General features: G+C 39.1%; 1 protein-coding gene across 2 annotated transcripts in view; it reads right to left on the bottom strand.

Moving 5' to 3' along the window:
* Positions 1 to 3,988: 3,988 nt before the first annotated feature.
* The window catches only part of GCK (glucokinase), a 45,310-nt gene continuing 36,157 nt past the window's right edge, over positions 3,989 to 13,141 (bottom strand). For both annotated transcript variants that reach the window (XM_087938971.1, XM_026718019.2), the window contains exons 8-10: positions 12,211 to 12,366; positions 10,308 to 10,541; positions 3,989 to 6,410 (exon numbers count right to left, since the gene is read on the bottom strand). In XM_087938971.1, coding sequence (XP_087795097.1) covers positions 6,266 to 6,410; positions 10,308 to 10,541; positions 12,211 to 12,366 — 535 coding nt within the window. In that variant the 3' untranslated portion in view covers positions 3,989 to 6,265. The remainder of the gene's footprint in view (positions 6,411 to 10,307; positions 10,542 to 12,210; positions 12,367 to 13,141) is intronic.

The following is a 13,141-nucleotide window of genomic DNA, read 5'->3' as shown; positions in this document are numbered from 1 at the left end:
CTGCGGTTGTTTATTGATAAAAATTTGGAACCCACTAGAGCCCGGGTAGCGGCCCCAGTATTGTTCCGTGAAAAGAAAGATGGCTCCTTGCACTTGGTGGTTGACTATAGAAACCTGAATGCAATTTCCGTGGAAAATGTGTACCCCCTCCCCCTGATGAAGGACATGCTGGCCCACCTGGCCAAGGGAAAATTTTTTACAAAACTCGACTTGAGAGAAGCGTACTACCGAGTTCGAATTAAGGAAGGAGATGAATGGAAAACCACTTTTAACTGCCCAATGGGTTGGTTCCAATTCAACGTCCTCCCATTTGGCCTACAGGGATCCCCAGCAGTATTCATGCAGATGATCAATCAGGTGTTACATGAACATTTATACAAGGGGGTTTTGGTCTACCTTGATCACATCCTTATCTACACGGAGACTTGGGATGAACATGTGAAACTAGTGCGGTCAGTTTTAGAGAAACTCTGAGCAGCTAAGTTGTATGCTAAATTGTCCAATGTGAGTTCCATCAGGAGAAAATCGACTATTTGGGGTATCACATCTCACATGCGGGCATAGAAATGGATCCAGAGAAGGTGTGTGCCGTGTTGGAATAGGGCCCCCCACGCATCAGAAAGCAACTTCAGAGTTTTTTGGGATTCGCCAATTTTTACCGACAATTTATCCCGGCTTTTGCAAAGATAGCACTGCCTATCACCAACCTCTTAAAAACTAAAGGGGAGGCGAAACCAAAGCCCAGTAAACCGTTGGAGTGGTCCATGGAATGTCAAGTGGCCTTCGAAAAGCTGAAATGACTATTTGCTGCTGAACCAGTGCTAAAGCACCCGGACATGGATGCTCCTTTTGTGATCCAAGCCAATGCGAGTGATGTGGCAGTTGGAGCGGTGTTACTACAAATCAATGAGAAAGGGATTTTACAACCCTGTGTATATACCTCCCATAAATTATCTGAAACCGAAAGAAGGTGGGCCGTCCGGGAAAAAGAAGCTTTTGCAGTCCGCTGGGCCCTACTGACTTGGAGACATTTCTTGGAAGGAGCAAAACACCCGTTTGAGGTATGGACTGATCATAAGAATTTGGAGGCTTTAAAAATGCCTCGGAAGCTGTCCCCCAAACAAGTTCGCTGGGCCCAGTACTTTAAGTGGTTTAATTTCTCACTGAAGTACATTCCAGGGGGGAGGAACTTCATGGCGGATGCTCTATCTAGACTACCTCAATATAATAGTACTCGCCAGGAAGTAATATGGCCGATTGTCCCAACCAAACAGCTAGCAGCTCCAGTAGTTACTAGAGCCCAAAAGAAGAAGCAGGAAATGGCTCTATCGAACGGCTTGACTACCCAATTAAAAGAGGCTCTAAAACTTGATGATTGGTTCCTGGCTCATTTGAATAACTGTATAGTTAGAGATGAATTGGCCTGGGTGGGAACCAAGTTGTACGTGCCAAAGAAACTGAGGAGCCAAATATTACAACAAACTCATGAAGCAGCTGGTCACTTTGGATTTGTCAAAACATTACACTTGGTTAAGCAGCAATTCTGGTGGCCCACTTTGAAGAAGGACATTGAAACTTATGTGGCTAGCTGTTCTATTTGTGCATCAGCCAAGAGACCTCCTGGTAAGCCAGCAGGGTTGTTACAAAATGTGGCTAGACCAACGGTTCTGTGGAAGGAAATCTCTATGGACTTTATAGTGGAATTACCTGAAAGTGGGGGAAACACAGTTATTTGGGTGGTAACCGATTTGTTTTCCAAGCAAGTGCATTTCATACCTTGTTCGAAGATTCCATCTGCAAAAACTTTGGCTAAACTATTTATTTTGCATATCTATAGATTACATGGCGTTACTGAGCGCATAATCTCTGACAGGGGGGTCCAATTTACCTCGAACTTTTGGAGGGAGTTCCTGAAGTTATTGGGCTCCACCCAGGGGTTAAGCTCTGCCCACCATCCCCAAACCAATGGGGCTTGTGAGAGAACTAACGCGTTATTGGAGCAGTACCTCAGATGTTACATAAATTATCAGCAAGATAATTGGGCTGACCTATTGCCATTTGCTGAAGTGGCATATAACAATTCTGTACATAGCAGCACTGGATTTACCCCATTCAAGGTGGCATCGGGACAAGATTTTGTACCCATACCTGAACTTCCTCATGAGAGGCCTAATATCCAGTCATTAGATGAATGGATAACACAACTCCAGCTTAATTGGCCAGTCACTCGTAAAGCATTGGATGATGCACATCAAGCTCATAAGAAGTTTGCAGACAAAAAGAGAACTCCACAGAAACCATATCAAGTGGGCGACAAAGTTTTCTTGTCCACCAGATATCTACAAACCACTCAAAAGTCGAAGAAACTTGGTCCTAATTATGTTGGTCCTTTCACAATTGAATGGATTGTAAACCCTGTGGCGGTTCAGCTGAAATTACCAAAAACTCTTTGACGAATTCACTCGGTCTTCCATGTTAGTTTGTTAAAACCTGAACATACTTCCAATCTGAGGCCAACCAGACTGATCCTCCTATACCATTGCTGATTGAGGGTGAACAACATTTTGAAGTTAAAGAAATTTTGGACTCTTGCAAATGGAGGGGTCGGCTCGAATATTTGGTTGCTTGGAAACACTTCCCTTCTTCCCAAGCTGAGTGGGTCAACGAAAGAGATGTTAGAGCCCCTAAGCTGATCAAAGCCTTTCGTACCAAATATCCTGATAAACCCTAGAAATGTGTCCATTTTATGTACCTGATTATTAATTAGTATCTTTTATATTTCTTTCTCTTATAGGACTAACGTCTTTTTTCTAGGAGGGCTGAATGTCAGCCTTCAAGATCTTCTACTTCTGCTTTGCATCTTTCAGCTGCCATAAGTAATGGGGGGAGGAGGGGGGAAAAGTATGGGAAGCGAGCTGGAGGTGGTAAAACTTAGCATTGTATAAACTGAGGAGTGGGGAGAGTGCATTCTTGCTTAGGTTTCTATTTCTTGCTTAGCTTTCTTTTCTCTGTGCAGCTGCAAACCTTTATCAAAGTATGCCAAGGTCAACGGACAGAAACTTCATCACCACCTGAAGATGTCCACATGATATTCACAACTTAATTGGAAGAACCATTTGAACTATTGGGGGTGGGAATATTTCCATCACTTTGTATATGTGATTTACGTGCCTATTTCCTCAGATTCAGAATCTTCTTGTTACTACCACTTCATTTCCAGTAAAAGACATCTTTTCTCTAATTAAAAGAGTCTAAGTATTTCTTTCTTGAATTTTGAATGGAGTACCAGCTGACAGTTGCCCTGCACAGGAGAACGGAGCTGGAAAGCAAGTTAGTGGGATAGGGAGGGAATGGGATTTTGTGGTAACCTTCCCCTGCCGCGCCCACCAAGCCATGCCATGCCCACCAAATTACGCCCAGAGAATCTGTAGTAAAAAATTTTGAATCCCAGCACTGCTAACATGTATGCACGTGTGAAGACCAACTGGCCAGTATGGGCATGCATGCTGGGGAACTGGTTTCCGGTGCTCCTGCACGTGCGAAACCAGCTGGCCCGCATGTGCATGTGCGCCAGAAGCTGCTCTTCTGGATTCTCGTGCTCCCGCTGGAACCCGGAAGAGCAACAGGCGACAGCTGGTGTGCCCAGAGAGATGGCTCTGCGTGATACTTCTGGCATGCATGGCCTAGGTTTGCCACCACGGTTATATATGCTCATATTTTTAAAAATACCCTACAAGTGAATGTTATTAAATTATTCCCTAAGTTTCTCATCACTGTTTGTGTATTTGAATGTTTCATACCCCACTCTAATAACCATTCTGAAACCCTGTACAAATAAATAAAGAGTAAGGCTGACTTTCATATCTGCCTGCCTGCCTGGGATTTCTCTGTATACTACTTCTTTACAGATACTGCAGTTATGTATTGTATTCCAATTTAGTGCATAGAATAATCATTGGAAAATGAATGACACAGGAATAACTTTTACCGATATTTTAATTTATTTTAATGTAGGTGACTTAATATAAAAGGGCCTTCAAAACTATGGAAAAGTAGCAGGATTCAGAAGTAAAATAAAACAGGAAAATAAACAATATTATGCCAGTGATAAGAAAGCAAGCGTGCCTAAGCCAAGCAACTGTATGACCAAAAACACAATAGGGAATATGGAGATTGGCAAGATATTCCATTAAAAAAGCAGAATTATGTGTGTTTCTAAACTGTGTAAATATGTTTGTATTCTAAACATCCAGGAAATAGATGTGTCTGTTTGTCATTTTCTGACCTGCTCATCAATTTATCTTTCTGATTTATCTTTTTGATTTTATGACAAGGGCCTGTACATTTTTCATCTTACCCAGTGTTTCATACAAATTGCTCCAGAATCTCCGCACAACTTTTTTCATTACTCTACCCATAAATCTTTCTTTATTTCATCTCAAGTACATCTGGACTAGAATCTTTATAGCATTCACCCAATTGTCAATTTCAGCCACTGCAACACAAATCATCCTTGTCTTTACTAACTGGCATTTCTTCCTAACTACAACTCCACATTAATCGGCTCATTATTTGAATATCAACAAATCATTGCTCAGCCCAAATTCAGCCATGTAGGGAAATTGCAAAACCGTTTCATAGTTAGCAAATGACAGTCTGGGATCTGTGGTTTTAGAGGAAGTATTGCAGTTTCTATTTTTCTCAGTCTCTAAAAATAGAACCAGAGCTAAAAAAATAAAAGCTAGAAAAGAAAATTAGGAAATGATAAGGATGTAAGGCTCCAGCACCGACTTTTTATACTCTGCCAAGACTCCTCCAATGCTTGTTAACAATAGGTAGTGTGGTAGTCTAATGTTTTATGGGCAATTAACCTCTACTGCAAATAGATTAAATCTGGGTGTTAAAGCCCAACACAAGTGAATCCTATCTAAGCCCACATTCATATTCACTAGGGGAAAATGTAACCCCTGGATTCAGACAGATGCTTAATGAGCCTGTCACTCTGCCTCTCTCTCACTCTTCTAACGTCATTGTTGGTATAGAGAATAATCTGTTTGTTCTCAGGACTCCTGGATTCACGTTTGACCTAGATCTGGAATGTCATGAAAGCAAATGAAGCTTCAAACATCTGGCTTGTACTATTTCTGGAGACAGTATCTCAAGTTCAGATTTGATACATTCACTTAGGGCCTTTCTCTGTTCATCAGTTGAATTCCACCTGCTTTGAGCTGGCAGAAAACTATAAGGAATGTGAGTTTGGCTGTTCTCATTTGTGATCCATTCTAATGTCTTTGATCCCAGTCATCGCCCTGAGTTCTCTCCAGGACAAGGCTGGCAAAGTCTAACAGATTTTAGCAGGAGCAGCTTCAAGGCATCTGTCAGGGGACAGGATAAAATATTTGTGGCTAACCACAAATAAGTCAGTCTCAAATGGGTTAGGGACAAAGTGAAGGCAGTGCCATGTGAATCCAGTGGAAAAAAAGAGGTTCTTATGGCAGGGGATCTTTGTGCTGTGGTTGAAAGCAAGTGGGGAGATAATATAGCCCAAGTTACATTAAGACAGAATTAAGAGCTACCTGGGGAAGAAAATCAGCACCAACATTTCCTAGAAACATTGAAATAGAGATCATATCTAGCCACCATATGTTGATAGGGACCCTTGTTTTAATCTCCTTAGAATCAAATTTTCTAAAGAAACCAGTAGTACATTTTGGATGATTCTACACTTTAGACTTGGTATCTGTGCCTTCCTTTGCTATCTTCTAAGTGCAATGCTCTGCATTCTATAAAACAAGGCTCCAATAATCATTTCACTGGGAAAACAGTTTTTGGGTTACTCTTCTTATTGACCAATTGGTCAAGATCTTTTGTTGAGCAAATTTGCTCCCAACAAATTAACTTCCTCCCTGTTCACTTAACACCACCATAGAATTACATGAATTGTTTTAATACATAAATTGAACACCCCTCAATTCATTAGTTAAACTCTAACCCATATCCCCCTCCCACCCTCATGCATTATAGGAGATTTTGAAGAAAAAGGAAAAGTTGAAGTTTGAAAGAATAATTGCATTCTCTACAAATAGACATTAGGAGGAACCCAATGTTGATCCAGCCATCATCCAGCTGTCCAGTGATCATTCTACTCCCCAGGAAAAATTTCCTCCTACTGGTCCTGCTCCTGGCACACCCCAAACAACACATCCTGGGTCACTGAAAAGAAGAGATGCTTTCCTTGAAGATAGCCTTCCTTCCATGGTCCATCTCATTGGCCAATCATGCAAGCCATTTTGTATGCTACAGCAGAAATGAGAGCGGCTCCTCGGCCACTGCCTTCTTCTGACTGCAGGAAGGAGATGTCACAGCCCGGAGTGAGTTGCCTGACTGATGCATGGAAACGCTTTTTGAAACTGTGAACAGAAGAAAAACAGGAAGAGAAGGAGGAGAAAGGAAGAGTAAGTGTTTTCAGAATCACCCTCTTGAATTAGTCTTCTCCAAACTTGAGAAGAAATCTCTTGCACAGGCAGGGTTTTCAGAGCCCTTCCATGCAGACATCAATGTTGCAACTCTACAGCTATATTAACACAACATGGTGACCTTGTTTATAAAACCAAACCTGGTTAAATTGTTTGGGTTTCAGGAAACTCTGGAGTATAAATTGAACAGCACTCTGCGAGATCTGCAGAACTCTGAACAACATGAACTGGTAAGCCTCCCACTTCTTAAAATGGATCCCTCCTATCCACCCCATATTTCAGGTTTCATTTTATCCAGGATGAAGCAGGTTGTGTTGAAAGCAGCCTAGACATGTAGACAGGCCCTTTGTGGCATTCAAGAGTCCAATTTGTTGGGTTAAGCCTCAACAATGAGCTTGAAACATGGAAGTGAGGTGTTTCGTCTTCCAGTTATTGTTTCTGATATCCTGCCTGGTACTCTGAAGTCTGCTGTTGTCACAATATGGAGCTGTTTTGGAGCAAACTGAATGTCTTTGGCAGCAGTTTTTTCAACCTGGCTGAATAAGGGCCAAACTAAATATTATGCATGAAAACACCTCTAATCTTTTGTCCACCTATGGCTTTTCAGCTGTAACTCTTCTCATTCCCATGGACAGCCCATGGATTTGCAACATGGACAATATTTAAAAAGTCATGAATGCACTAACACACATACACAATTATGTATTTGATATGCAGAGGATGCCAGATTCTAAGAAACAATGGGAAAATCAGATTGTAACACATATTCAAAAGTTTGCATTTACTCGAAAAGGTTCTCAACATTCTCTTCACCATGGACCCTGTTTACCTTTTGTGGCCATGGACCATGACCCTGGATGCCCAAGACTTAACTCAAGATTTAAATCACAACTTTTTTTCAAGCCTTTGTAGACCCCTGTGATGACATCACAGCCCCCTCAGGGGTCCATGAATCATCGGTTGAGAACTATTGGTCTAGTGTTTTGGTCCCTCAAGAGATAGTTTAGATTGTTAGGATGCTGTTTTGCTTGAGGGATCAAATATTTTGTCCAGTCCTCTGAGACACCAAAATCCTATCATAATACCTTCACCTGGGATCCTAGACATTTTTTTCTAGTTGACTGTTGGAAACTAACCTCATAGACACTATTTAGATTAAATTATTAGACAAAAACATGTAAAATGGCGATATCTCTTCTGGAATTAAAAATGGAACTCAGAAACATGAAAGAAATATTACAAGAATGAGGTGAATCATTGGGTTATACTTCAAAATTTTTGGAAAATGTGATCTTAGAATATGAACAATAAAGACAACAAAGACAAAAGATGGAAGATGAGGTGTAGCTGACTACAGAACTATCATCGGGAACAAAGAACTCTGAAAAGAAGGAGAAGAAGAATGGGAAATAAAAATATGAGATGTAAGAAGTTAAATAAAAAAGGGAATATTTGTAAAATTAAAAAAGGTAAACAGAAACAGCAGAAAATTGAAGAGTGGAAGGAAGCTATAAAGAGGGAGGGGGATAAAAACTGGAGTGGCAGAATAAAGGGAAAAATGAAAGGGAAAAGAAGGGATAAGAAGCAGGATTTGGAAACAAAGAAATATGGGAATTGTAAAAAATGAAAAGGAATTGTTTATTTAGAAGGCATAAAGACAATGGCTAATTAATATCTTAAAAGGGGATTCTGCAAGATCAGGAGTCGTACTTTAAATATACTTAAAGTTATGAATATTGTGGGAAATAGGGATATATAGATTATTAAGATGGAAAATAGAACTGATATTCTTTGGTATTGGAATGTAAGCTCTTTTCTTATATGTATAGAGATGAATGTAATAATTAATGGAAGATGTTTACTAAATATATTGAAATAATTGAAATGAAATATGAGGGGGGTTGTAATGGAGTAATTTTTTTTAGTTCTGGAAAGTAGCTTTTTTTTGTTAAATGATATAAAGATGAATAGAATAATTAATGGAATATGTGTATTAAAATAATTGAAATGATATAGGAAGAGAGCTGGAATGGAATTAATATCAGAGTTTAGGGTTAAATGAATAGATTAATATGTTTTCTTTAGTTTGAAATTGTAAATAATTTTTATGAATTTAAGAAGGGAAAAAACCATGCAGAATCTAATTTATATTTGCTATGTAGTTTTAAAAGGATTATTAATTTCAATTTTTAGGTAATAAAAGTTAAATGTTTATTGGGATTAAAAGGGGAGATAATTAGTGAATATGTAAACTTTAGAGGTGTGTGCTGTCCAGACAGTATATAGGTAATGGGAATTGAGATAGTTAAGTTAGAATTGGAAGCTGTCCCCTTAAGGGAACGCCTCATGGTAAATGTAGTTAATGCATCTTGGGAAATGTAGTTCATGTCATGTGGTCATATCTGTAATCCTGATTGGTCACTGAATTGACCCTTGGTTAGGTTGGGGGAGGTTCCTTCACTCTTGCCTGGACCCCAGCAGCGTGCTGGTGCCTCAACCCCTTGCTCCTTGGTTATGGGATGAAAGATCACTATTCTTTTACACTATGAAGTCAGCTATGCAAAGAATTGGACATTAGATGGATCTCGACATAACCATGAGTTATATTTGAGGATGCCTGGTGACGCAATAAAGAAACTTTGTATAGAAGCCTTTGTAGAGTTGTCTGTCTGTCTTTATATTCAGCCAGCTGTCTAAAGACAGAACAAGGTGGCACACTTAAAATTGGTAATTTAAGGGGGAAACTAATTTTATAGAATGATTGTATTAAATTAGATTTTATGAATGGATGTTATAAGAATATGTGATGAAATATGCAAATATGACAGTTAAAAGTATTGAAGTATAATAACTATGAAATATGAGAAATATTGGTGAATTAAATAACGAGGCAAGCATTTGGAATAATATAATAAAGTAGAAAATGTATAAAAGCATTGTTAGGATATGAAGTTGAATATAAAAATTGTATACGTAACTATGGTCATATTTGTATGTAAAGATGATCCTGTAATCATGCTTCTTCACTAAAAAGAGACTTTTTAAAATGTGGAAAACTGAAATAAAATTTGTTTTAAAAAAATGAAACATTTTGAAATATTGACAACTGAGGAATCGTTGGTGAAGATAACAGAACTAGAAGAGATAACAAAATTAATTTGTTCATTAGAGACAGAGCAACAACAACATTTATTGGAAACTCCTTATGGATTTTTGCTGAAAAAAAAGAGAGAAATGAATTTGGGATTTATGAGCCTGAAGATTAGAAAGAGTAGCTTAGCAAGAAGGAAATTATGATGTTATCTTAGAGAGATAGGGTAAAATATAAATGCTGTCAAAAAGATTGGAAGCTACTTCTTTACAATCTTTCCTTTCTTTCCATTTCCATTGTTTTCATTTTGTTTCTTCAATAAAAAATATTTTTTTAGAGTCCATAGGCTTCAGCTTCAGAAAAGTGGTAAATATGTAGTTGGCTATAAACAAACTCTGAAAATGATTCAGCAGGGCAAAGCCAACTTGATTACCCTAGCCAATAACTGTCCTGCTTTGAGAAAATCAGAAATTGAGTACTATGCTATGTTGGTCAAAACTGGTGTCCATCGCTTCAGTGGCAACAATTCTGAACTGGGAACAGCTTGTGGGAAGTACTACAGAGGATGTACACTTGTTATAATTGATCTGAGTGACTCTGACATCATTAGAAGCATGCAAGAACAAACCAGAGAAAAGAAAAATTAATGAACTTTAAATTTTGTGTAATAAAAATAAATAAATAAAATGAAAATTATATTTTTAAAAAAGGAAAAGAAGGCTGTTGTGTCAAGGCTTCACCTGGGGTGGTGCTTATAAACTGAGCCATCAACACCCACTGTAATGTTCAGCCTCTCCTCGTTCCTGCTGTCCCTCATGCGATTGATGACTCCAGCCAGCCCAGCTGAGCACATCTGGGCAGCCCGTGTGGAGACACTCTCACAGACCATCCGGACAATGTCACAGTCCATTGCAGAGGGCAACAGCTCAAAAGAGGTTAGAATGTTGTAAATCTGCTTGCAGTCACCGGCATCACTGGAAGCAAAATGGAAATATAAAACTCAGGGCAGCAGAATGACAAGTTAATTTTATTCTAAGAAAAGCTTTTCTGAATCATGTCTATCAGATGGATACAGCAAGGCCAGTAAGAGAGGCAACCCCAGTTGTAGAGTGTAGGGGAATAGGAAGCAAGACTGTACCGAGAATCTAGAGAAAAGCAGAATGGTTAGGTGATGATTGTAAATACAGCTGTGCAAAAGGTTCAAGGTTGGAACAATCTATGTGAGGGTTGGCCTGTTTCCAGCATAACTGGAATGGCCATTGTGGAATCGTGAAATAGGACAACATGAGGATGAAGTATTCTGGTCTGAGATTGTTTTGCATCCCTCTAAAAGTAAAATTTCCTCTGAGTCATGGTCAGAAATGACTTTATGGATACATTCATGTAACTTTCTTGATAGCATTAAGCTGGTGGCTTGTCATTGCTTTCTGACTGAACGTTTTTTGGCTTTCTAATCTAACCTACTGCCTGACAATTTCCAGGGGAAATCTATGATTGGCATTCCTCCCCCCCCTCCTTTTTTTGAGTAATCTATACTGAAGGTAGCCCAGTATTCCCTTCGAAAGCAGAAAATCTATTGCTGCATGAATAAAAAAAAACTCTCTTCCTTCTCAACCATGGAACTGATGGTCATATATAACCATCCACATCATGAAAATTTCATGAATGGTTCAGTGAAAATCTGTCAAGCCTCAATGGAAAATCTGAATTAGAAAATGGCAGATAATTTTGACTTGTTGTTCATCATGGCTGATTAACAGAAGAGTTTATAATATTTGCAGAAGAAAATTGATAAGGATGAGACTCTGTTGGAATTTTTATACTCCCAGACCAGAGATGGTATTCAGCAGGTTCTGAGCAGTTCTGGAGAACCGGTAGTGGAAATTTTGAGTAGTTTGGAGAACTGGTAGCAGAAATTTTGAGTAGTTTGTAATACCACCTGATTTGTCCCGTCCCCATCTATTCTCTGCCTCCCGAGTCCCAGCTCATTGGCTGGGTCTTCTTTTGTTGCCCTGCACAAGAGAAGGAGCCGGAAAGCAGGTTGGTGGCGTGGGGAGGGAATGGGATTTTGCAGTATCCTTCCTCTGGAGTGGGGTAGAAATGGGAGATTTTGCAGTATCCTTCCCCTGCCATGCCCACCAGGGCCACACCCACCAGGCCATACCACACCTACCAGGCCACGCCCACAGAACTGGTAGTAAAAAAAATTGAATCCCACCACTGTCCCGGACAGATAGATTTCAGCCACTTTAGAAGAGCCTATGGTACTTTAAATTCATCCCCTAGTATAGAGTTTATAGTGCACATTGATTTTTCTTTTTGCAAATCAGCACCTTCTTTTTTGAAAACCAAATTATTATTATGATGATGAAACATAAAGCTAAAACAGAATAAAACTACTGCAGAAGAATGGATAAAATTCTAAATAACAAAGGACTAAAATGCCTGATATATTGTTAAGTGGTAAGAGGAGGAATCACCAGTCTGCATTGCAATATTTTTTTCCAGGGTGTTCAAAAACCTGCTTGTGTCATCAAAACAACCTTCCCTCTTATTTTCACTAAGAACTATTAGAAGAGCAACCAATAGCCTCTCCTGATGATTCCAAAGTGCCCCAAGTAAACTTTGTACAATATTGACTACCTTTCAATTTGAGAGATAAAACGACTTTCAAACGATCCCCTGGTCTTCAGCTTTTCTGAAGCATCTCCATTGAAGAGCAGGTTTTCATTGACCAGTTTTAGCAGCACCAGTCGTACAATCTCTCCTATGTACTTCCCCCCTATGATCTTCTCAAATCTGGAAAAAGGAAGGTACAGTTGGTTCACACACAGGAAAAACTCTGTGCAACACCCACAAGGCATGGAGATCAATATATATATATATATATATATATATATATATATATATATATATATATATATATATATATATATATATATATAAATAGGAAGGTTAAGTGTGTTAGTGTGTCAGATGAAATCACTTGAGTTTGTTTGAACAAAATCCACTCATGTAGGAAGACTGATTGCCTAACAACAGGGGTTGTTTTCTCTGAACGAAGGAAAAACAACCACTTTCCCTCTTTGCTTAACTTGACTTCTTTTTTCCAGTAACCAGTGTGTGCACAGGTCATTTGTGCCAGTTTAAATCTCAGGTCTATGATATTTTCAGTATTAGAAGGGTTTCTTTCTAATTTTTTTTGCAAGTCCTGCTTTTAACTATGAGGCCAAGAAAGGAAACTATGAATGTTATTACTTCTATTCTAAAGCAGCTTTACTCAACTTGAACATCCTCCTGATGTGTGGATGTCAACTCTCAAAATCTCAGCCAACATGGCCTTTACTGAGAATTCTGGGAGTTGAAGTTCCCACATCTAGAAGTTACCAACATAACACCAACAAGCTTAGACATGCCAATTTAAAAAACTCTATTCTGGGGCATTTTCTTTATATCATAACCCTTTTTGTCCCAATATCTTAGAGCTCCAAACCCAGCACATCTTAAAGTGGCCAGATTAGCCAAAGCTACTCTACAGAAAGTATGGACTACATATAGCCCAAAGAATGTCATG

The sequence above is a fragment of the Pseudonaja textilis genome, chromosome 9 (genome assembly GCF_049901715.1).
Source record: "Pseudonaja textilis isolate UNSWEBS1 chromosome 9, rPseTex1.2, whole genome shotgun sequence".
Taxonomy (NCBI): domain Eukaryota; kingdom Metazoa; phylum Chordata; class Lepidosauria; order Squamata; family Elapidae; genus Pseudonaja; species Pseudonaja textilis.
The sequence above is the reverse complement of the archived record's forward strand: the minus strand, read 5'-3'. Positions and strand labels throughout refer to the sequence as shown.